The sequence below is a fragment of the Danio aesculapii genome, chromosome 8, assembly GCF_903798145.1.
Source record: "Danio aesculapii chromosome 8, fDanAes4.1, whole genome shotgun sequence".
NCBI lineage: Eukaryota > Metazoa > Chordata > Actinopteri > Cypriniformes > Danionidae > Danio > Danio aesculapii.
In genome coordinates this window covers 10,306,739-10,333,719 of record NC_079442.1, presented here as the reverse complement: position 1 = coordinate 10,333,719, position 26,981 = coordinate 10,306,739, and the positions used below count along the sequence as shown (strand labels likewise).

The 26,981-nt window shown below is 36.3% G+C and overlaps 1 protein-coding gene across 1 annotated transcript in view; it reads left to right on the top strand.

Annotated features, from left to right (window-relative positions):
- The first annotated feature begins 2,954 nt into the window (after positions 1–2,954).
- The window catches only part of adgra2 (adhesion G protein-coupled receptor A2), a 138,501-nt gene continuing 114,474 nt past the window's right edge, over positions 2,955–26,981 (top strand). The window contains exon 1 of the mRNA XM_056463153.1: positions 2,955–3,786. Coding sequence (XP_056319128.1) covers positions 3,557–3,786 — 230 coding nt within the window. The 5' untranslated portion in view covers positions 2,955–3,556. The remainder of the gene's footprint in view (positions 3,787–26,981) is intronic.

Here is a 26,981-nt window from a genome sequence, read left to right as displayed (position 1 = left end):
ACTTATGGAGGAGTTCCACTCCAATCACCCCGAGTTCCCAGCACCTCATGGACGTGGTAGACCACCACGGTGTCGGAGGTTTAGGCCCTCAGGAGCGGGCCTTGGGGAGGGGGGTAATGTTACAGATTGGCCAGGCTCTTCCACCAGTATCACGCAACGATCATCATCACCTGAGTTCTAATCACGCACAGCTACACCCAATCACTCCAACACACTATAAGCACACACCTCACCTCACTCATTGTCCGGTCTCGTTCCCACGAAGCGGACTCATAGCGAGTACCTCCTGGTAGTCACTACCAACTTATCTCATCTCTTGAACTTACATGATCTCTGTTTTCTTCCAGTCTGTCCAGTGTTCCTGGTGTCCTGTCAGAGTTGTGTGTGTTGTCAGTCTGTCTTCCTCGCAAGCCCTCTGGTGTGTGCATTCGGTCTTCCTCAGTGTCTGTCATCCATCCTGCCCCGAAGAAGGATTATCAGCTCAACCAAACTCCATTCACATCCCCGTTGTTATCCTTTTGTGCTCTGCTGTTGTAATAAACATCTTTCATCATATACTCACCTTGTTTGTCCGTCTGCTTACCTAACAGTAACACAGTATGAAGAGTTTCTCCCAAAGAAAATCTTATCTAAGCAAAATGCTAGAAGGAATCTCTAACTCCGCTCACGCTCTGCCTCTTTGCCTATTTTTGGTTAGCCGTGATCAGCGTGATGACACACAAACCAAATAGCGACGGTTGGCCACGCCCACTTGTAGCTTCACTTACTCTCTTCAGAAACCTATGGGTGACGTCACGCATTCTACGTCTATATTTTTTAGTCTATGCTTTTAAACCAAGTAGTGCATTGGACTCGATTTAAGTTGCAAAAAAAAAAGATGGATCAACAATATGTAGGAAAAACCAGTAATGACACTTGGAATGAGAACCGATTTTAATATATTCAACATTGGAAACATTTAATAATGAATTCAGCACATAATCAGTACCTGAGGTGATAATTACTGTTGTTCAGCCACAAGAAATAAAATAGAAATTTCAAGTTAGGTTAGGACAAAAAATTCCTTTAACATGGAAAATATATTGTCGCATGTAGTTATGACATTGTGTAGGCTTGATAGTCAGGCACGCTCACTTCTGTTGGTGTCGTCAATCTGGCAACCTGCATTTTTGCATGAAGTCGTTGTTGGGAGAGCTGTAGATCTTGTTTGATGAGTTGTTTAATGATCCTCTGCTGAGATTTTGAGAAATGTAATGTGTTTTATTTCAGTTGAGTTCACCCAAGGCTGTGACTGCAGTCAGATGCAGTTTTGTGTTTCTATTCAGTGATTCTCTGTTAACAGCAGGTGTTCATCATATTTTTATTTTTATTTAACCCTTCATTTGATTTGGTAAATTTGACTATTAGGCTTTACAGGATATGTACATATTGTTGGCTAACATCAACTTCCTCCCTCACATTACTTCACAACCAGGGAATAGCAAAATGTAACTTATAGCATTGAGCCATTGTTGACATCTGTTCAGGATTGTGATATTTAAAAAAATCAAATAACCGCTTACTCTCAGTTATCTTTGCCACTGCTTGAGTGTTGTACGGCCAGAAAGAGAGAGACGTGATTCTATAATTGCAGGTACATTTGTTGTTTAAAAAAATGTTTTTAAAAATTGTTAGATTTGTGATTGTCTTAAAAAATGTGTTATTTATTTGATATCTGAGTTTTATATTTTACTACTGAGATGTATTTTTACATCATGTACAATTTTGTAATCAAAATATTTTATTTTACTCTTCTTTTGGCTATATTTCATTTTTTAATAAAAGCTCTAAAATACTAATTTTAATAATTCTACAACATAAAAATAGTTTTAACTTTAAAATAGTATAACTTTAATTTAACAAGCACTGAATTATTAAAAATGTACTTTCAATAAGAAAGATAAAGATTTTGTCTTAACTTTTTGAAATGCCATTGTATCTATTCATCTTTCAATTAAAAGCACCCATGTGCATCAACATTGAAATAAAAATCTATTTCAGAGCAGTAATTACATTTCCAATTTACATTCTTAACAGTATACACAACAATCACTAAATTAAATCATGTAATTTATTGTCTTTCTTTTTTTAAATTCAGTATATAAACAAACAACATGCATTTGGGAAGAGAAGGTTACCGTCATTAAAATGTTAAGTAAATGTTAAGCCTAAGCTGGTTGGCTGGTTTTAGCTGGTTGACCAGTCTGGTTTTAGAGAAGTTTTTAACCATTTCCAGGCTGGTTTCAGCCATTTTTAGGCTGGGAAATGACCAGCTAAAACCAGCTTGACCAGTCTAGTCAGTCTGGGAGACCAGCCAAAACCAGCTATGTCCAGCTTAAATCAGGCTGGTCAAGCTTGTTTTAGGTGGTTGTAGCTGGTCATTTTCCAGGCCAACCAGCTAAGACCAGGCTGGAAAAGCCAAAATCCCTCTAAAACCAGACTGAGGCTGGTTTTAGATTTTTTTTTCCCAGCAGGGAACTGTATTACCAGGTTTAGAATCAAATTAATTAAATTTTTTTCTTATTAAAAAAATAAAAAAAAGATTTGTCTGATATCACTGCATTAAAGGAACAAGAAAAAAATATTGAACATGGTCACAATATTAAAGGTTTATTACATTGATTTATTACAGTACACACTGGCAGTGTTTAATAACTTGCATAATTATTTGTTTCATATATTTTATAACAAATATAAGTCCTACATATTAAATTGTATTAGGCTACTATTGCAATTTAAATACACTCGCATATAATTTATATTTCAATGCATAGTAATTAATTTTTTTATATGTAATGTGTTCGTGCTGTCATAATTATACTTATATTGGAAAATGACATTAAATTCGCTGCGCTAGGACCGCGCGGTTCGGGGAGAAGAATGTGCGCACTGAGGCTGGAGCTGAGTGCGAGTGTGACAGGATGGCAGAGGAAAAGCGCCAGAGTCCTGGAATTAAAATCGGGATCATTATTCAAAGTCAGATTGCGAGTGACACCGCACGGACCCCGGAGCTCACCGTAGCCGCAGTCTACGGTGTCTGCTGATGAGCGACTGCAACTTTAATAGCATCTAATAGCATTTTTTTTTCTTCTTCTTTGAATTTCTCCAGAAAAAGTATGGACAACGGTTTCTTTTGAGGAATCGTAATTGCGCTGCGCTCAAAGTACAAACTTATCTTTCCTTTAGAGAGACGACAAAGTGACTTCTGCGAGCTGCTTTTTTAAAATTGTACGATTTCATTTATTTATTTATTTTTCATCTGGGACGTGGAAGAAAGAAAATGCAAGATGGAAATGTGACATGATGGATGTATTTTGTTGCTTCAGTGACAGGAGTGCTGTCATGTTTCAGCAGAAGTAAAGACTTTTACTGTCTGGTGATCTATCCACTCAGTTTGGAAAGGAGTAACTTTTTCTTAATTACAGCTCGGATACTTCAAGCAGTTATCACTCAGAATAGTTTGTGCCCTGATGTCATGGGCTGACCTGGGACCACATAGTTGATAGTTTGGGGGACAATGTCGGGACCCTGCGTCCGCATCTCGTTTTGGGTTCGCTTGTTTCTCCTTCTGCTGCTTTACAGGATCGCTGCGGGCTGCCCGGAGCTTTTTTCCAGCGGCTGCAGCTGCACGGAGGACCGCGGTAAAGCCCACCCCACTCCCGGGGCTCGGAGGAAAGTGAGCTGCGGTGGAAAGGAGCTGACTGAAACGCCCGAAGCCAGTCTGCTCCCCAACAGGACTGTCTCTCTGTGAGTATTCAATCAGTGTTACTTCTCAATGACTGTCAAATTTATATTTCAGGTAAACATACTGCAATGGATCAAAACAGTCTCCCAGTCCAATGTTTATTTTGTGTTACTCAAGCCTTTAGGATATGGTTTGTACAGACAATTAGAGCCTATACCTCAATTTGCAGTGGGATTTTTGGCGTTGTTTAAGAATAACATTATTTCATATTAGCAAAATTGTTAAAACAGCTTCAAAGTTTATCAAGAAGCAATTCAAACAAATCTCCAATGACTCTCTAATGAGTGCATCAATGACACGACCTTGGGTAAACAAATAGTTTTACAGAATTTATTTTAAAGTTCTGACAGCAACAGGTCATGATGGCCAAATGGCATTACAACACAGATGAAGGCAAAGTTCGGGGACCTATGAGAAATCCTGCTACAATTTTACTTGAAATATTTCTTAACCACTTACTGATTGCTACAAATATATTGGCACTCCTTGGTGGACTATAAGAAAGATTTAATTAGATATGTGTTTTCTCTTGTATACACATTTTTGGTCAATTACAGCATATTTGATTCATTAATAAAACATATTTGCAATTTTTTTTCTGTTCATTCATAGTTTGCATTTCCTAATTGCAATTACAACTGCTCAATATTTCAGCTATAATGGAGATATTATGAGGAAACTACTGCACAAACAATTGGCATAACGCTCTGTACAGCTTTTCGTGGACCAATGCCTAAGAGATAAGCTTAAGATTAAGATTTAATAAGTTAATATAAGTAACATTTGAATTTCTCACAAAGTGAAACAATCACTCAAGTGTGTGCTTTCAGGTATACACTGTACTAATAGCCACATTTACATGCACTCAAAAGACATTTGCTGTTTGTTTTAACTATATAAAGCTAGCTGAAACACCATTATGTTTTATGTTCAATCAACTTAAATTAGTAAAAAATAATTAATAAGTTAACTTAGATCTTTCATGTCATCCAAACACAAATCGAATGTGTGGAACCAAGCATTAATTACAGTGTGTGAGCATATGAGCAGATTGAAGCATCGTTTCTCCACACTCAACATACAGTTTACACACATGCACGCACACACTCTTAGCCTTCAGCTGAATTAGCCATCTTAAAGTAGGATTAAAAGGAAATACATACCCCCCCCCCCCCCAAACCTCCAACCGACCCAGTATCTGTGCATTTTAATTGCCGTTCGTCTCCTTCCTTTTTCATGGCTGTGAGATTCAAGTCTGTTCCTAATGAACCATATTTGTAATGTCTGTGCAGGAAGGAAGTAAAACCCATTGCAAAGTGTGGCTGAAGCTAGTTATGACCTATTGTGCTATTAGCTTGATGACTACTCTCCTACTTGAGACTAAGGCTGTGGCTGTTTGGGCACCTGTACAAAAACCTCGTAGGACAAAGTATGCACTTAATCCTGGTGTGAGACAAGGAAGATCAGTCTGGAGCTATGTATATTTGTTTTGGTGAGGAGAATGCAATTCTTCGTCTGTTTCTTGACATAGACGCCTGAGCAGTCATCCAACATTTTTAGTAGGATCAACTTGAATATTGGTGTGGAAAAGCAGGAATTAAACACTCACCATTTCAGTATGCTGACTTTCAATGATGCCCTCCTGCTCCACAGTGGGAGCAGAATTGCCTGCACATGGCTGTCGTAACAATGTAAACATTAAAAGCTCTGAAACACTGTGAACAAGCCCAGGAGAGGAGTATGAAGCTTGAGGATTGGTCCCCTTAGAGGAGGAGGCCCAGGGTAGCCAGGACTCCATTTAAAGAGGCTAGTGGTTCTGCTTAATAACCGCTAACATCTGCTCAACACATTGCCTCTGTGAAACCAGAGGAAATGGGCTGAAAAAAAAAAAGATAGGAAGGGGGCAAAAGTAGGCTGGGTGGTAGACGATGGAGGCGTTTGGAGACAAGCTCTCATGAGCCTTTGCACCTCTTAATATCTTTTATTTGTTTTCCAAACATGTGGAAAGTGCACCGTGTGGCACTTTTATGAGGCTTTGTGCGTTAGAAATATTCATAGTCCTCTGCCCCCTGAAGGGAAAATAAGCAACGCTTAATGAAAATGCCGCTCTCAGCACAAGTTTAGTTGGGTGTTTTTCAAGGTAGTTAATCAGACTGCAAGTTTCTCAAGGTTGTCTTTTGCCTTTATACATGCAGAATATTCAAAATTATTTGAGTGCTGTTGTTTCCAAAGTCATTTCTTGGGCTTTTCCAGTGAGCATCCGAGGTGCACTCTGGGATAATTACATGTCAGTTTCTTGCTTAACTCCCCTGTTGCTGTCTAGTTCAATACACTCTTAGCAAATAAGTTACAAAACTGCCTCTGGTTTTGTACTTATTTAAAAGGTACACTGTTGTAATTTTTAGATACTAATATGTACACTGCAAAAAAAATGCTTTCTTACTTTTTTACTTACTTTTTTTTGTCTTGTTTCTTGTCCAAATATCAACAAATTCTGAAATCAAGAGGCATTTTCTAGGCAAGCAAAACATATACGGTAGTCTTATTTTAAGACATGATGTGTCAATATTAAACGAGTTTTTCTTTAAAGCAAGCTAAATAATCTGCTAATGGGGCAAGAAAAATAATCTTGTTTTCCTTTAGATATAAGATTGTTTTGATTGCCCCATTGGCAGATTATTTAGCTTGTTTTAATGAAAAACTTGCTTAATTTTGACACATTATTTTTTAAAACAAGACAATATGTTTTACTTGTCTAGAAAATGCTTCTTGATTTAAGAATTTTTTAGATATTTGGACCAGAAATAAGACAAAAAAATCTAAGTAAGAAAGCATTTTTTGCAGTGTACTTGTGGATCCTTTAGGTTGGGGAGTCAAACTTAAGACATTTCCACATGAACATGGGCATTTTTATGTATTTTCTTTTTTAAACAAAGGTTTCTTTGATTTCAGAGTTTCTGAAAATCTTCAACCCAGTAGGAGTTTTCAGAAAGATTCAATCTCAAGTGACCCGATACTGCGTTTGTGCGGAATGGCCAAACCACATAGAAAAAGCTGTGGTTTTAAAAATACCAGTGTTCGTGGACAGGGCATCAGTTTCTCGAGGGCCACAACCATGAAGGGTGTAGCTCCAACCTTGCTCCAACACACAAACATGTAGTTTTCAAATTTGCCTGAATGACTTTACTAGTTTTATCAGGTGTTAAATTTTGGTTAAAGCTAAATTATGCAGGACTCTGAGATTATAGGGCTGAAAGTTTGGTACATGTGCTTTATAATGTACATTTAAAGAACCAATTTGGATCCTTAAGATACAAATGTGTATGTTTTGAAAAGATACCACCTCAGTGACAGCTTTTGCAAATTCAGTTCTGACAGCGTAGGGCAAACTGTGCCCTCAAGTCCTCAATCACTTAGAATCAGACAGTTTCCCTTTTTTTAAAAAAAAAAAGAATAAGACAGTTTCCTTTAAAAAAAAAAAGGTAACACTTTATTTTGATGGTCCATTTGAGTATTAGTAGAATGTCTGCTTAAAATATGTTGATACTGCTCCTTCAACAGACATTTAACTGACTAAAATACACTTTGCAAGTACTGTACATGTCAACTTACACTAACCCTAACCTAATAGTCTACTTATAATCCAATGAGAATTCGTTGCAATGTAACTTAAATTCAGCAAACGGACCATGAAAATAAAGTGTGACCAAAAAAAATGACAACAAAAAACCCCAATTAGGTTGTTTGTGCAAAAAGCGTATTATTACCTAGAGTTATGTGTCCTCATAATAGAATTGACTCACTTTATTGGTTAAACTCTGCAAACTCTTGTGTTCTGAAATATGTGTCTGATCAACTATCTCAACATCTTGTCATGTGACTATTACAGATTGTGTACATTGCGATATCGATGCTAAAACGATGTGCTGTGCAGCCCTACTGTAACTTGTGTAAAAGTAATGGCAGTGTTGTGTTGTGTGTCGTCATAAAAATACATTAGACTGGTGTTACCAATCAAAATGCATGATAGTTGAAATGCAATGTGTCTGTCCTTGACGCAATATGTTTCTGGTTTTCAGTGCACAAAAAGTACTTACAAATGCTCTTGGCCGATCATTTTGTATGATTTACAATCTATTTTAACAATCCCTGTCTTTCCTGGTATCAAACCCATGGTTGTTCTGCTACTTTAACACAATGTTCTACCACTTAAGCTACAAAAATCCGAATTTGTGTTATTGAAAGAGCACAATGTATTGTCACAGTAAGGAAAAAAGTTTTGGGACAGAACCTACAAAGTCATATGGAGGATAGTTTGTAAAATCTAATATTCTGACTTAGAAATTGTTTCAAAATTCTAAATTTCTAGATATACTTAGTAGGGCGCGTACTATTGGAAAAAAATTTACATTGCAATATTTAGATTTTCTGTGATTTATATTGCAATATTTTACCAGATGACTTGAATAGCTCTATTTGGAAAGAATTAATAATTTTAGATTGATTGGGATGATTTTGTTGGGTAGTGCATCTGCATAAAATTTAATAATAAATTACAAACATTGATAAATGCAAAATAATGAAATATATAATAAAACTATATAGTCTTCATTGTATAAACAATTAAATGCAATTAATCCTTGTTAAAGCTAAACATGTAATAATTCATTGTGTCCAAATGCTTTAAACTTTACTTTAAAATGTTCTTTAAAATGCTTACACAATCAAGACATTCAAAAACACACAGTTGATCAAATTTCACTTTTTTATGGTTAAATGGAAATGACTTCTCGATTGTACCTAATCAACTGTAATCATGACTCCACATAGCACATTCTGCAATTGCGGATTTCGATGCTAAATAATAAATTGTGCAACCCTAACACTTAGGCTGTTGGAGAACATATACACATGAACAAAAGCTGGTCCCCATGCAAGTAATCATGTAATCACAGCAATATTTATCTAATTTTAACAGCCATTATAAGTTGCATCCTCTTTGATCTAAAAAACAAAACAAAAAAGTTCTCAAAAATATATATAAAAGGGTTTACCAGTATAAATAAAATTATGTTCAGTTGAATATATCTATAGTAATTAATCCATAAATATAAAAAAATTATCCAAAACATACTTAAATTTAGAGAAAAAGATAAGATTCGATTAATCGCAAATTGTTCATGACATCCATATTGTGCTTTAGAGTTTAGTTAATGAATTTTTCTATGAGTTTCCATTTCATCCCCTATATATGATGCATCTCTGTTGATACTGTGTTAGACTGAGAATGTGAATTATGGATTATGGCAGGAGCGTAAAATTAGCATGGACGGAAGAAACATGTCCCCGCCAATATCCACCAAATACTGAAATGTCCCCTCCAAAAATTTAATCGCCTTCAGAATAAAATATTGCTCTGTCAACCCTTATTAACCAAGATGTGCTCAAAGGGTTAAATCCAAAGACATATATAATAGATAATAGGGATAAAATGGTTAAACTGGCCACACACCTCCAGAATTTCTGTACATTCAAAGCCAGATTACAGTAAAATCATGTGAATTGACTTTTGCAGCATAGGACATGCTTCATCAATTTTTATTTGTATTATTAAGTGTTTAAATGTTTTTAAAAGCACGAAACAGAAATTGTGCTGTTCAGTACATGCGCTCTAGGGATGTATGTCCCCACTAGTATCCTCCTGAGACCCCACCCATTGAGTCCTCTATAGTAAACATTGTGTTTTCATGAATTTTCTTTGAATTTTTTGAGCTACGCTGTCAAGTCCTGTTGTACTGTTCAGAGGACATCCTGGGCTTTCTAGTGATATGTCATTTGATTGGCATGCTAAGAACCACTTCTCACACTGCATCCAAAATGGCAGACATACAAAAAAGCACATTTTATGGGAAGGAGAGATGTATGAAAAATTTCGTTTTTTAAATGTTTTTTACTATTAATATTACATACATATTTGTTTATTAAAGTGTCAGGAACAATACACTTAGCTTTCAAAGCCGTTTACTTGTTTGTGTTTCAAAATATCATCCTTTTTAAAATGTCCACTACAGTGGACACCAGGACCATCTCAATGTAATTAATGACTGCATGTTTTAGTGGCCAAAACTGAAGCAGAGAGGATTCTTTATAAAATAGTTGAAGGAGACTCTGATTTAGAGTCTGACAATCAGACAATTAGATACAATTAGAGAATGACAATCAGTTTTAAATCGCTTTTATGTTAAATTTGTTTTGGATTAACATCACTTTTTTTTTCTTTTTTTTTTTTAGTTTGGCTCTCTTTCAGACTAAACTGTTTCAGGAATTTCAATACCAAAGGGAAAAATGGCTTTTGTTTAGTTTTTGTTACATTAATATTGGATTAATATCCTTTTACAGCCATATCCTGTGCAGTTTTGTTGTCTGAGTTTGGTGGTCGTTTCAAATTAAAATGGTCCTGTGGTCCACTACAGTGGACATACTGTAAAATTAAAAATAAAAACAAAATGTAAAAACTCTAAATTGTAGATTTTTTTTAACCCAAAGAATTTAGGAAATCACAGAAAAACCTAAAAAAAAAGGGGAAAAAAATGTCAGGAGGATATCAAGAGTAAATCTACGCCATTGGATTATGGACAGAATATTCACTAATATCTGAGTAATGGATGTTACAGTTTATATGTATTTTATTTTCAGAGTAACGTGACACTGAGACAATTGTGAATGTATGATCATATGAGTTGTGCCTGGTTAAACAGACAGTCCTCAGAGGTCAGAATGTGATTTCTGGGGTCAGTCATTTTGGTAAGGGTTATCTCTTGGACCAGCTGCAAGCCCACTACACAACATCTGGCATTCCTCAGCTGATTAGGTTAGATAAGCAGATGGCACCCCTTAATCTGATTGGCGGAGAGGGAAAATGTGGGGGAGTGTCCCCCAGTAATTGGCCAAAATCATAATCTCCTTCCTTTTTGTTTATCTATGTTCCATAGCCTGCATGTATTGATCAATGAATAATAGAGAGATCACACAAAACAACTGCATTTAAATGCTTTTCTTTGTTTTTAATCATCTTTTGATTTCTTTACTACTAATTTATTGACAGTTCAAGAATAAGGGGTTGCCAGCAGTATTGTTAAATTACATAAGTCTGATTTAAACATGCGCCGAGTACACGGATATGCCTAAACATGTGTGCTAACCACTAGTGGCCAGCTTATTCTTCATTTCCTTACACCCCATACTTTGCTTCTGCCCTTCTTTTAAATCTATTTAGAACTGTAAATCATCCTTAGCGCTTTGTTAAGAGCAGGAGAGATTCAGTTCGTTCGTTGGGAGCATTTCATTGGCTACTTCTAGTTGTTTGTCAAGCAACTCTGCAGAGGATTTGTGGCTACACCTCCATATTATAGTTTAACTGCTTTGACCTCTGTGGGTAACTGATCGCTCTTCGTCAGTGTGTGTGTGTGTTGTTTGATGTTGTTCCACACGTCAGCCTTCTCCAGGTTTCCATTGCATCCCAAATTACTCATAAATCCTCTCTGCATTAGTGTAGAACGTTGGCATATAAAAGTAATTTGGTGCTACTTTGTGGTATAAAGCCCAATATATTTACCATAAACGGCCATTTTTCCACTTTCTCCCCCTCTCTGCGCAAACTCACCCTCTCTTTCTCCACCCCTCTATCATGAGTTCATCTATACACAGTGAGTCTGAACCTAAATATTTAGCTGTCCTGGTAGGAAACTGCCATGCCTAAACTCTTTCCAGATGTGGGGGAGAGCAGTGCGCTGTTTAGAGCTAATTATGTGCGGCTGCACAGTGACTGAGTTGATAGAGGGGGATGGAGAGAGAAAGAGAGAGAGAGAGAAATAAGCAAGAGAAGGTAAAGACTTGGAAAGCATGAAACAGAGCTAAAGATCAACAAAAGGACAGAAGATGAGAGAATGAGATGAAGCGGAGGCAGTGAAGAAGTATAATTTTAGATAAATATGTGTTTATCTGTTGAGCAAGAATGAGATGGGAAACAGTGAGAGACTGTAATGAGAGTTAAGACAGAAGGGGTATTGCTTCAAAAGAATGCACTCAAGTGTGTTTATACGTAGCTGTGTGTGTGTGTGTGTGTGTGTGTGTGTGTGTGTGTGTGTGTGTGTGTGTGTGTGTGTGTGTGTGTGTGTGTGAATGTTCGTGAGATGAACAGCATAAAACTTCAGTTGTTCATTCTTTTTTTGCATATTGCAAACCAAGCGGAAAACAATTAGACAGCATTAGAAGTCTGATTAGCTGTTTGAGATTTATGCAGTATGGCTGCCTTTAGTCCACCAGTTATTAATTGCTTCATGTCAGCAGGTAAGAACTACTGTAGATATGGCAAAGTACACAAACTTAAAAGTGCACATTATTGAAAATAATTTTTGAAGCACTTAGTTTAAAATAAATTAAGTTTTATTAGCTTGTTTATAAATGTTTATTTTTTATATACAGTTGAAGTCAGAATTATTAGCCCCCCTGAATTATTAGCACTCCTGTTTATTTTTTTCCCCTAATTTCTGTTTTACAGACAGAAGCTTTTTTCAACACATTTCTAAACATACTAGTTGTAATAACTCATATCTAATAACTGATTTGTTTTATCTTTGCTATGATGACAGTAAATAATATTTTACCAAATGTGACATTTAAAGGCTTAACTAGGTTAATTAGGCTAACTAGGCAGGATAGGGTTAATAGGCGAGTTATTGTATAATGATGGTTTGTTCTGTAGACTATCGGAAAAAATAGCTTAAAGGGGCTAATAATTTTTACCTTAAAATGTTTTTTTTTTATTAAAAACTGCTTGTCTTCTAGCCGAAATAAAACAAATAAGACCTTTTCCAGAAGAAAAAATATTATTAGACATACTGTGTAAATGTCCTTGCTCTGTTAAACATCATTTGTAAAATATTTAAAAAAGAAAAAAATATCAAAAGGGGTTTAATAATTCTTACTTCAACTGTATAAAACGTTTGATTTTGTAAGCTTTTACAACTATTTACCAACATATGAAAGGATACCCGAGTGTTATAATCATATTAGCAGCATGTCTGCTCACATTTATTATGGAATAGCAGGTCAGGTGCTCTCCTGAAATGGTAATGTTTGAAGGTAAAATATTGAAAAAAAACCTTGCTCTGTTTGCTCTCAGGATGCCAAAACATTTTAAATATGGTCTGTCTCAGTTTTGTAATGGCACTCATCAATGTCAAATAATCGAATGGTCAATAAACTCAGATAAAACTTTTTTTTTTTTGCCAAATATGTTTATTAATATTTTGTGCAGATACAATATCATATACATTTAAAAATAAGTAATAAACTGTTCTGCTTTTTCACAACTAAGAGCCAATGACCATAAACAATAAACAATATAGTTATTAAATTACACAGTAAATGTAAATAAAATAAAATAAATAAATAAATATATAAACAACAACAACGATAAAATTAACTATAAAAGTAATACATAAAATTATTTAATAAAAAAATAATAAAAAATATTAAAAATTATAATAAAGGCTTTTTTCCTCTTCTGCTTAAAAGGATCAATAGTGTCAAAATAATTCAACAAAAATTTCCATTTCCAGATTTTAATCAGATAAAAATTTTTATAGCAAAAATTAGAATGAGGTAAGAGGGGAAAAAAAATCAGACATTTGTATTATAATAGAAAAATAAACATACAATTAATTTGAAATTATGTATTATGAATTAGAATCATAACCATTAGATGACTGATTTAGCGTTAATTCTTAACAGAATGTGGTGAGAAAAGAAGTATTTCTCTGTTTTGCGTTTGGCCCAAATTATGCATACATTTTTTTTAAAATACATATGTTAACTGAAAAGGGCAACACAATGGCTCAGTGGTTAGCACTGTCATCTCACAGCAGGACGGTTGCTGTTTTGAGTCCTAGCTGGGCCAGTTGGCAGTTCTGTGTTGAGTTTGCATATTCTCCCTGTTATTGCGTGGGTTTCCTCCAGGTGCTCTGGTTTCCACAACAGTCTAAAGGCATGCGGTATAGGTGAATTGAATAAACAAAATTGGTCATAGTGTATGTATGTGAATGAGTGTGTATCCCAGTACTGGGTTGTAGCTGGAAGGGCATGCGCTGTGTAAAATATATGGGACATTCTACCAGAAACATACATTTTTACATATAAAAAAATGTGACAGGGTCTGACTTAAGTTTGTCATCCTCAAAAAAAAAAAATCATACAATTTAATGATAGAATGCACCCTTGATCACTGTCAGCTTTTTCTCCATCAAATAATGTAATATTCGAATCATAACCTTAGACTTGCACACATTTTATGTTTAATTTAATGCAAATGTGACTGGGCTGACAGTTGGGGACAATTGGGGACAATTGTAAATTTATTTGTATTATATATTTGTAGTATTTATTTGTAGAATTTATATATAATTTCATGTTTTTAATCAATTGATGTGAATGATAACAATTTAAACTTGCTATTTCTGCTATTTCTGTTGCTGTAGGTTCAATTAGGCTGAGTTTAAGGACAATGAAAGGGATTGTACATTTGTAAAGTGTTTTTAATAAAGAAAAAAAAATCTGAGAACCAAATAAATGACATAGTCCATTACAGAACAACTCACAGAAATCAACCATCAATCCATTTTAGAAATTTTTGGGATGAAATACCTTTTATTCCTTGTATTTATGTTTTTATTTCAGAGACAGATAATTTACGTTTCTGGTAGAATCTCCCATATGCTGGATAAGTTGGTGGTTCATCCTGCTGTGGCGATCCCTGATGAATAAAGGGACTTAGCCGAAGGAAAACGAATAAATAAATGTTAACTGCACATTGATTAAAATGAAAATAATAACCAGTCTAATGCTTGAGTATATGAGCTTGTTTGTGGGCATTACCGAATAGAGAAACAGAAACAGGAACCAGCTAATGGCTATTAATGAAATGTACACTGTTGAAATATTCAACGCTTTTTCATTTTCATCTTTTTTTAATGCTTTATTTAGCAGTTTTACAATGTAAATTGTGTCAAAGCAGCTTTACATAGAAGTTCTAGTAAATTGAAACAGTGTCAGTCCAGTTTTAAGAGTTGAAGTTCAGTTTAGTTTAGTTCAGTTCAGTGTAGTTTATTTTTTACTGCTGACAGTCCAAACACTGAAGAGCAAGTCTATCGATGCGCAGCTCCACATGTCCCAAATCAAGCAAGGCAGTGGCCAGAAACAAACTTTACCAATTGATGAAAATGAAGGAAAAAAAACCTTGAGAGAAATCAGGCTCAGTTGGGCACGACCATTTCTCCTATGGCCAAGCTTCTTGTGCAGAGTTGCAGTATAATTTATATTGATACAAATTCTATTCTATTTATCACTTTACACTTTCTGTTTATCCTATTAAAAACGCATTGTACAGTGCGTTTGATTGCTCAAAATGAATTACATGTCCCTGGGGATATTTTAGGCTGATTTATACTTCTGCGTCAAGCGCACGTGTATGCTCAGGCGCAGCCTTTGTGTGGTCGTACAGCCCTCACCATGGCTGATGCCAACGCGCAACTCTCAAAAAATGTAACTACATGTAGCAATGACGTGTAGCGCAAGCTCTGTGATTGGTTGGCTTGGTACTGATGACGAGCAGTGTTGCAGTGTTTCGCAACTTTTCAGACCCCCTAGTGACAAATTTTCAAAAAAGCTACTAGCAATAAATTTATTGACATTTTTTGGTGTTGCTGGAGATTTTTATAGACTCTCATGTGTCCGTATCTTTCTCATGTGTCCGTATCTTTCTTACTCTTCTCAACGAGCTGCGGGTGATGCTGTTGGCCCCTCCCCCACCTCAGAGCACTTCCAGTCCTCATACAGCAGTCTCTCCCACCTGCAGCCTGAGAGCAGATCACCAGTCTGTGTATCAATGGCAAATGATTTAGCACCACGAGCATGAGGTATTTCCCTTGTACAATCAAACCAATCTGCTTCTCCTTTGTTTTAAATATAACAGGTTAATTTGACCGTTTATTCTTTTCTTGTTTACAGTCAGATATTTTAGTCAAAGTTTCAGAGCTTGAGTTTATTATGTCTGAAAGTTACTGAAAAATCACTACACATCTCTACCATATTTGCCAACACTTTTCCGTATTTCAGACCCCTCTTCCGCCACCCTCCTGTTTTGTTATTTCTCCCGGAAAACTCTGGTAATTTCACCCCCTCAAACTCAACCCCCCCCCACACCTTTTTGGTACAGTCTATAACACCCCCGGATTGCCGACTTTGGTATAGTATCTGATCGCAGCAGCTGCGCATATATGCAACCCGGTGCATATATAGTTACTTAGTTGTGTTATTCAGACAACTCAGCCCTGACACCTAGAAATCTAAATACCCCTATATTAACCATGGGCTGTTAAACAAAGAAAAACGCTTGGACGTGATGATGTCAGTAATATGCAAATTGACGTATGGCGCAATCTAGTGACTTTTAGCGACTTTTCAGGCAGAGCTTAGCACTTTGTCATTAAAAAAATAGTTGGCAACACTGGTGACGAGCGTGGCCGATGCTGAGAGCCGCGAGCCTGATGGAGCGAGTGTATACAAGTGACGAATTCTGTGAAGAAGCTCCAGATGGAAACTTTCGTTTTGTGTTTACCTTATGATTAAAGTTGTTGCATGTCCACTAGTTCCTGTCTCTGAATGAGTGAGTTTTAGCTACTTGTAGCATTCAGAAAAAACTAAATACCTATGAAGAAACTTGACACGGAGGAACATAAAAACCTACTGCCAGCTAGCATTTCGGAAGAGTTATTGCAGAGCAACACAAACAGAGCGGTGGGTCACGCTGATCACTCGACGCAGAATTATAATTCAGCCCTTATACTCTCTGTCCATTTTGCACTGATATTCTGAACATCTCATTGTACAGTATCATTCTCTTTAGAATACATTAGTGCTAATGCTTTTCAGTCATTCTAAATAATAACATGAGTGTTTATTTCAAAGATCAGTGGTTGGTTTACAGTCAAGGAAATCTTTTCCTTGGTTTGGCGTGCTCGGTTCTGTCCCACACAGCACAAGTGTACACATTGTGTTGATCTCCATCTATAACCATAAGTCTGTGATAATGTTTTGACAGTTATGCAACAAATAGAGATTTCCTGACTCAAGCGTCACGAAATCAATGTTTGTTCAATGTTGTATCAGCATTCGTTCGCTCCATATTTGAACACTTGCATGCTTGTGTGTGTGTTCAGGGGCTGTAAGAATTTGGGTGTGAGCTGATTTGACGGTTGGATATGTGTATGCGAGTGTTTATAAAGCTGTTTTGAGATGCCAGCGATTCCAGCTTCACTGGTGACCTTGATCCCAAGCCCCTGTCAGACAGCTGCGAGCAGTGTGTGTACATCTGTCTGTCTGGGTCCAACTGCAACGTGTCTATTTTTCCAGTGCTGACATGATGAACTTTGGTAAACGGGAACTTTATTGTGTTGTGCAATCATAACTCAGCATCTATAAGGATGTCTGCACACGGTCCTCCTCGAGGTCAGAGTGTGACGAGAGGGGAGTATGTTTTGAGAAACCTTCCTGACAGACATCCGGGGAATTGTGTGGAGGGGCGTCCTAAGATCGCCGGCATTCCAGGAGGGTTTATTTTTGTGGGAAAAGGCGAGGAGAGTAGTGGAGGCTAAGGGAGGGAAAGACTGCACGTGTTCTGAGAAGGGGCGGTGGTCCGCAATAAATCAAAAAAGCAAACATAGTCCCAGACACTGGATACTGGGAGCCTAACCCATCACACCTGCCCCTGCCACACACGCTTTGACCTCTGACACTTCGTCGCAAATATGTTGTTGGTAAAATCTTTCTCGGCGTAATCATTAAGCAGTTGTGTGTGCTGTGTTTATTTGTGTGACCACTTCGGATGGGAATTTGCAGACTAAAATCCCCCAGCAGTGTCTTGTTCGGCTGTGAGAGAGAAAGAGAGATGCTCCTCCCGGCGCGCAGCGGGAATCTCTGTTTAGATAGTTTTTCCTTTCACTCTACTTGTCTTAACTGACTCCAAAAAATGGTTGAACTCTCTCTTGCTATCTCTCTCTCTTCCTCCTTCCCTGTCCTCAGACTCTCATTCTGATTTCTTTCTTTAGTCCTCTGTGTATATCTTTGTCTTCAGCTGTCCTCCTATTGTTCACCAAAGTGCAAATGTGCAGCTCATGAATGTGTTTTATTGTACTGCTCTAATGCTTTTGATTTTGATGACTTCATTTACCAGAACATTCGTTCTGATTAGTTTGGGGAATAGTTTTGTGGCCCTTTCTGTATTGTTATTCCTGTAGTAAGTGACAAATGTGTTTTGAAACTGCCTCAACCAAGGCATTCACAATCAAAATATTATGTCAAATGCTGGGCAGTACTATTATGTTACTGTATGTATCATGGGTAGGGAACCTATGGCTCACAAGTAGTGGTGTAAAGTAGCAAATTACAAATACTCAAACTACTGTTTTTGAGTAGTTTTTCTCAGAAAATGTACTTTACTAAATAGTTTAAGCAATGTGTGCTTTTACTTTCCCTTGAGTACATTTTTGGTGCAGTATTGGTAATTTTACTCCACTACTTTCCTTCAACCTGCAGTCACTACTTATTTTACACTACTATTTTTTCCTGTCTATGAGGATTAGAAAAATCAGTTCTGTGATTCCTGTCCAAACAAACCACACATAGAAGGTAAATCGCATCATAATAAACTACTTCAAGACATAGGCGATTTATAATTGCTGCAAACTGTTTGGAAGCATTAAAAGTGTCCAAGAAGATGTCTAAAATCATGCATTGATTCCAAGACTGTTTAGATGCAGGTCACTGAAGAAAAGATGACGGATGTTTACTGTATGATGACTGAAATGGCCTTAAATACTAAGCAGGCACAAGACATCAACATGATGTTAGATTGCTGTTATACCTGACGAATAAATGTCAGTTTTTGATGTCAATATGACATTTATTTTGACCAAAATTACTCCCTTCAATAATATTTTACAGTCTAAAAAATTGTCACTAAAAATCAGGTTCCTATTGGAAATACAATTACAATTCCTTTTTATTGTATTTTTTACAGCAAAATAAATAAGAACTCAGTTTACAATAAAAAAAATTATTTAAAAAAGCGTTAAATGTTTAAGAACGGAGAACTTAAAATGGCTAATAGACTAAACTTCCCGATTTTTTTCAGCTTTCTATTCTTTCATATTCTTTACTTACTTACTCCCAGTGCCATCTATATCGAAGTTGATATTTAGTAGCACCATGCTGGTGTTTCCTAACATCTCATTTTAAAAAAGTGGGTCGTTAGCCCAATGCTCAACCCCCAACCTGGAGGACCAGGACATACACTACAGACAATTTAGCTTACCCAGTTCACCTATAGTGCATGTCTTTGGACTTGTGGTGGAAACCGGAGCTCCCGGAGGAAACCCATGCCAACACGGGGAGAACATGCAAACTCCACACAGAAATGCCTACTGACCCAGCTAGGACTCAAACCAGCGACCGTCTTGCTGTGAGGAGAAAGCGCTACTGCACCACTGTGTCGCCCCTGTGTGTAAGCATTTAAATATCTACTTACTAATTTAACTTTTCCCTTTTGTCAGATGATTTCAAGTAGTGCCTCTGTTCTGCTGCGCTTCAGCAAAATTCAGCATCACAAGCAAAATGATCACCTTGTGTCATAAACACATATCGATCAATCAGCGCTGTTGTTGAGGCAGAATTTCAAATGCAACTAATTATTTTAAACAGAGACATGGTGAATCTTTTAAAGAAATTAAAATGGTAAGTTCAGAGAACTTAAAATATGACTTAAAAGTTTTTTGCTACCTAATGAGTAAGTTAAAAACACCTGTTTAAGTTTTGATGCCAAAACTTGGTTTTGTTTAAACCTGTATTATTTAGTAATACATAAATATAGTAATAATATATACTGTATACGCATATACATACATGCATGCATATATATATATATATATATATATATATATATATATATATATATATATATATATATATATATATATATATATATATATATATATATATATATATATATATACACACATACATACACACAACCCAATGGCTCTTTAAATAAATGCATTTGCCAAAAAAAATCTGAAATGTCTCTTTGCTGAAAAAAGGTTCCCTCCCCTTGTTATGTATGGTTTATAACATTTATGATCATTTTATTAAATAATTGCATTAATAGGCAAAATAATTTAGTTTTTTCAAAATTAAAGCAAAATTCACAGTTAAAGCTTAATGTGGATACAATGCAGTTAAAAAAATATATGTTATGTTTACTTGATTACATCATATTTACAAATCAATGTACTGTTAAATATGTATGTCTATTCTTTTAAATTAAATTTAGTTGAACTCAAGAGTACGGTGACTGAGAGAGCTTAACATATTTTAAGAACGCAATTTAAGAAAACACGTGTAATTACAAAAAACGCCAGCAAATTGAGAAAAGATCTTTGTCTGTTTGACAGCACAGGTGCTCCAAATCCTCACAACGCATACACATTTTTAAAAAATGTGCTGCATTTTCTCACAACGCAAACAATTCACAAAAACGCTCTGCACTTTCAAATAGCACAAAACACAAAAGAAATGTTTCAAGGGGACCCTAAAACGTGACAGACCCAGCTATGTAGGTTATTATGGTTATTTAGGCTAATAAAATACAAAATACAAGTGGATCAGGATGTTAAAATAAACAAACAAAAAACTCGCCTTTCAAAGATCACCTACAACTTCACTTTACTGCAATAGTCATGGCACAGTGGTGTCCGACACGTTTTTTGGGTCCCCTTGAAACATTTCCATTGTGTTCCATTGTTTTTACAAGTGTTGTGAGAATATGCAGCTCATTTGAATAAATTGTTTGCGCTGTGTGAAAATGCAGCGTGCTTTATTAATTTGTTTGTGTTGTGTGAAAATGCAGAACATTTTATTAAGTGTATGCGTTGTGAGGATTTGCAGCATGTGTGCTGTCAAACAGATGAAGATCTTTTCTTAATTTTATGGCATTTTTTGCAATTGCATGTGTTTTCTTAAATTGACTCATGTTCAGCTCTCTCAACCACCATACAAGAGAGCTTTTTGACCCACTTGAGAAGGTAATGACTTCTAGTCTAGTCAAGTCATCTTTATTTCTATATCGCTTTTTACAATGCTAATAGCATCAAAGCAGCTTTACACCAATGTAAAAAAGGAGAATACAAAGCTATAACAATATTTCAGATTGTGGAACACATTTAGCATGTCAGGCAGACAGTAGATCATCTGAAATATATTACCTTTAAATATAATGTCCAAAAACAACTATAACCAATTATAACCTTTTTATGTGCTTTTGAATACCACAATATGTGTTCATTGAAAAAGTGTGCATTTAATGCAATTCAAGCACTGCAATTCTTGAATCAGTTTGGAATCAAAACACCAACTAGGTCAATATTTTTCCACAAATTAAGTTGTTGATCACACTGTAAAGAATCTTAGTATAAATAAGTAATGCCAACATATGTGTTAACGTTACATACCTTAAAAGGGAAAACATTAAAAAAGAATAAATATAGAATTGGCAGTGGAAAAAAAATATCGGTGTATCCCTACTGGTTTTACTGGTAAGTAATGTCACTAGTTTACAAAAATGGATAAAAAAAAAGAATATTTAACGAATGGTTTGTTTGACAGTGAAGGCTCTTGAGCAAAGTTGTTCAGAATGAGCAGATCTCATATAATGTAGAATAAGTGTTATTAAGGTGTGGGCTGGTAAAACATTCTGACAGTATGATAACCTTGGATAAAAATATCACAGTATCACAGAATTGTGATTACTGCTCTAAAATATGTTCTTTTTGAAATATCTGGGTAAAAAACAACAACTTTTGAACAAAATATATTTTATTTTAAGAATTATTAAAATATTTTTATTATTAAAATATGTTAGACTAAATAATTAACTAAATCATTGACTTCTGGTGACTTCATTGGTTTCCAAAACACAACTTGAAAATGCATCTTTGGAAATCTTTCTTTCCTTTTGATATAAAGTAAAGCCACTGCACTGTTCAGGTTTATGTAGCATGCTGGATGTTGGCATATAAGCGATTTGGTTTTCAGGTGTTTGCTGAATCATGGGCTGACCAGTAGCTTTTGATGTGAAGGGTCTTTTGGTGCTGGAGAGTTAACAAGCTAAATGAAATATTCGTAGATACACGTAAATACCAAAAAAGAAATGCAGGAGTGGTATAACAGAAGTGGTTAGCGGTTTTAAAACCTTGACTTTTTCAAACCAAAGGAAACCGGTTATCGCCCATTTCGCATTTGTGAAAAACATTTTCTGTAATCTTTTACTATTCAAACTTTGTGTTTTGAGACCTTTTTTAGTTGTTAAAGCACCATCTATAGTCCGATCTTTACCAAAAAGGGATTCTTGTTTACAATCTTATTACATGTGCACACCTGATGCAATGAAGTATAGAGTTTTCCGTATTTGTTGACAGCCTTGTAGGTTCATAGACGCCCCATTTGAATATCTCTAAAAAAATTATTGTTTGTTGTCCTCCAATTGACCAGTGGCCTGTACATAATCACAAGCAAAAGCACAGGTCTTTTGTGTGTAAACTGAACTCATCCAGCATCCAAACCCATTTTGTTGTTATCTAGGTCAAATCATTAACAAACAGAAATGGCACACAAGCCAGTTTCCAGGAATACAGTGCTTCTTCTCTGCAATATGACAGCGATGGTGGCCTTGCATGGTTAACATTGTTTAGAAATAGTTAAGCATTCCAAAGGCAGCAATTAACATTCACTATACTACTGAAGTAGCTAGCATTTCAGAAAGTGTGTCGTCAAACAGATCCACACAAATTGCACTATTTACAAACCCATAATGTCTCTTTATGGCTGCTTATTGTAGTATTTTCTGCTCTGCAGTACTGTTTTTATGCACATATGTATTTTCTGTTATAGTGAGTCTGTGTTTGTGTGTGTACGAGAAGGGCGTTCATGGCCACAGATCCCAAAAATAGTGCATCATCTTCTCCTCCATAATTAGAGAGCGTTTATAAAACCCAGATTTTAATTTTAGGCTGCGGAAAAGCCCAACATATGCACACAAGCACACATACATGTACCCACTTGCTCTCTCTCTAACACACACACACACGTGTCCCAAACACAGTCTGTAATTTTGAAATAAGCAGCAGCTTGTGGGCCGCTAGGTTTTCTGGACTTCAAGGGTCACTCTTTAACACACACACTCACTCACAGAAAAAGACACTGAATTTCTCTATTCTGTATAGGCTCCAAGTGAAGTCCACTTATTGACTAAAGACTGCACTACCTGCTTTAGTTCAAATGAAAGCTTTAGTTAATATTATAGACTAGAATCATATCACACAACTTACATGATTATACAACAGTTCAACAGCACAAATGTGTAAATAAATAAGAAGCAATGGTGTTTCAAACGAGAAAGAAAGAATGAATGGAAGGATGGATAGATGTGTGGATTTGTATAAATTTCAGGTTTCTTTGAATTAACTGGATTTATAGGTATTGGTTTGAGTAAAATATTTTGCTTTACAGTATAAAAGACTGAAAACATTTCTTCCAAATTGCATATACAATATTTGTCTTTTAAAATATAAATATACTCACCAGCTCCTTTTTAGGTACACCTGTCCAACTGCTCATTAATGCAAATTTCTAATCAGCCAATCACATGGCAGCAGTTCAATGCATTTAGGAATGTAAACATGGTCAAGAAGATCTGCTGCAGTTCAATCTGAGCATCAGAATAGGGAGGAAAGGTGATATAAGTGACTTTGAACGTGGCATGGTTCTTCGTGCCAGGCGGGCTGGTCTGAGTATTTCAGAAACTGCTGATCTACTGGGATTTTCATGCACAACCATCTCTAGGGTTTACAGAGAATGGTCTGAAAAAGAGAAAATATCCAGTGAGCGGCAGTTCTGTGGGCGAAAATGCCTTGTTGATGTCAGAGGTCAGAGGAGAATGGTTCCAGCTGAAAGAAAGGCGACAGTAACTCAAATAACCTCTTGTTACAACCAAGGTATGCAGACGAGCATCTCTGAATGCACAACACGTCGAATCTTGAGGTGGATGGGCAACAGCAGTGGAAGATCAAACCGGGTGCCACTCCAGTCAGCTAAGAACGGGAAACAGACACCAGATCTCAATCCAATAGAGCACATTTGGGATGTGGTGGAGTGGGAGATTCGCATCATGGATGTGCAGCCGACAAATCTGCAGCAGCTGCGTGATGCTGTCATGTCAATTTGGACCAAAATCTTATAGGAATATTTTCAGTACCTTATTGAATTTATGCCACAAAGGATTAAGGCAGTTCTGAAGGCAAAAGGAGGTCTGACCTGGTACTGGAAAGTTGTACCTAATAAAGTGGTCGGTGAGTATAATAATAAATAAAGAAATATTAATAAAAAATCATTACACAATTTAGATTTTTTTTTAACACTGCTGAAGTTAAAGAACCAGTACAGTGATGTTAATAAATAATTATGACACATGATTTGTTATTTTCGCAATTGAATGCATTTTAAATTGGGAAGAAACATCATCATTGGTTAAGAGAATAATGCAAACATTATTATCCCTGTGTATATCAACTATTCATCTTGGAGACATAAATTATGTGATATTAGTCTTATCTGCTCCCACTGATTATCTATAAACTACTTAATGGAGGTTAGAGATAACAAACGTTTGATATGCAGTGAATTTAGTGAGCTACCACATGAGCAGTACCTATAAATTACAATATGAGGCTAACAAAAGTAATTTTCATTAAATGACTGAACTATTAACATCAACAATTAATAACACAGGTAGAAATAATTTTACTAAATCTATAGTATTGTTTTATTTTTGTATTCCTGGAATGATTTGTTAAATATACCAATACAAGCATGCATTAAAATAAACAAACACACATATACACACACACACAAAATAAATAAACATACATTGAAATAGAAATCAAGAAAGGACTGCTAATCATCTTATGATTGTGGTTAACTTGGTCAGCAAACAGTTGCTGTAAAATTACATGCATCCACTTAACCGCTTGGAAATGGACTGAGTAGAATATGTCTTTCTTTCTCTTTGACTCTGTTTTGACTCTTCCTGCAGGCGGGCTACACAAAGACATGCATTCACATTTCAAGATTCATTTAAGTATTAAGTGCTCATTGTGCTCAAGGCTTCAGAGTTCTGTGTGTGTATTGTGACAGAGACAGGGTTATTTATTTATTTATTTTTTTGTATTTATTTATGCATTCAAAAATCATTATACAGGTGAGATATTCTTCCTTCTTTGGCCTTTCATTCTGTTGCACCTCTGCCACATATGTCGGCGGACTTGAGATTCAGAGCAGGGTGTTGACCACAAGGATGAGGTTAGAGTCTAGTTAAGAACAGTTCTAGAAAGCAGGTGAGGCAAAAACAAGCCAAAGAAATAAAATAAACAACTAAATAACAGGGTGAAATGTGGTAACAACATGGAAAAATCAGGCGAAGGCTTTTCTTTTTCTGGATTGCTTTTGGGTTTAGGAAAGGGGTGGGTGGGTCAATTGGTGCTTTTTAGAATACTATTGGTACTTAGAATACCATTGGAGTTTAGGGAAGGGGGAGGGTGGGGAGATCGGTTGGTTGGTCAGTCAGTCAGTTAGTCAGTCGATATCGGCCTCCGGTTGATTTACACATGAAGATCAGGTGGGAATGGCAGTCGGGAGAGAAATGTGAGATCTGAAAAAGCATACACAGCGGCCTCTGATGGTTTCGCCAAAACAAAAACTGCAAAAAAACGAGGCTCCTGGTATGTATTTTGCTCTCACCAGAAATGTATATAGGGGTATGTAATCGAAATGAGCCTGGGTTGCAACTTATTTTTGAAGTAATTGGTGCTTAGATTAGAGCCAAAGAAATAAAATAAACAACTAAATTTCAGGGTGAAATGTGGTAACAACATGATAAAAATCAGGCGAGGACTTTTCGTTTTGGGCATTGCTTTTCAAAACACTGCGGTTGGGTTTAGGAAAGGGGGTGGGCAGGTCAATCGGTGCTTTTTAAAATACTATTGGTTGAGTTTAGGGAAGAGGGAGGGTGGGGAGATTGGTTGGTTGTTCAGTCAGTTAGTGGGTCAGTCAGTCTGTTATACATATCAGTCGACATTGGCCTCTGGTGGATTTACACAAGAAGAGCAGGCGCGAATGGCAGTTGCGAAAGAAATTTGAGATCTGAGCATTCACAGCGGGCTCTGGTGGTTTTGCCAAAACAAAAACTGCAAAAAAAACGAGGTTCCTGGGATGTATTTTGCTCTCTCCAGAAATGCATATAGGGGTACGTTATCAGAATGAGCCAGGGTTGCAACTTATTTTTAAAGTAATTGGTGCTTAGATTAGCCTGTTTGTAGATAGACGTCGACCAGAATGACAAGGTTCGAGTCCGTTGAAGAACGGTTCCAGAAACCAGGTAAGACAAAAAAAAAAAAACAAACAAAAAAAAAAACAAGTAAATAACAGGGTGAAAATGTGGTAAAATCTGAAAATGTGTTAAAAATCAGGCGAGGGCTTTTTACTTTTTGTGCATTGCTGTTCAAAACACTGTGGTTGGGTTTAGGGAAGGGGGTGGGCGGGTCAGTCGGGGCTTTTTAAATTATTATTTGTTGATTTAGGGGAGGGGGAGGGTGGGGGTATCGGTTGGTTAGTCAGTCAGTCAGTCAGTCAGTTAGTCAGTCAACAGCGACAGTGGTGGACTTATGCGAGAAGAGCCTGGCACTCGCAAGAGAAATTTGAGATCTGAAAAAGCGTACACAGCGGCCTCTGGTGGATTCGTGAAAACAAAAAATTCTCCTGGGACACATTTTGCTCTCTCCAGAAATGTATATGTGTACATAATCGGAATGAGCCTGGGTTGCAACTTATTTTTGAAGTAATTGCTGCTTAGATTAGCCTGTTTGTAGCTAGCTAAATTAAGTTTCCTTTTCATGCTTACCAACTGAACGCTTACCTTAGAATGGACAGCTTTCCCACTGTTTGCCACTGTTCCCACAGCTTTCCCACAGTTTGT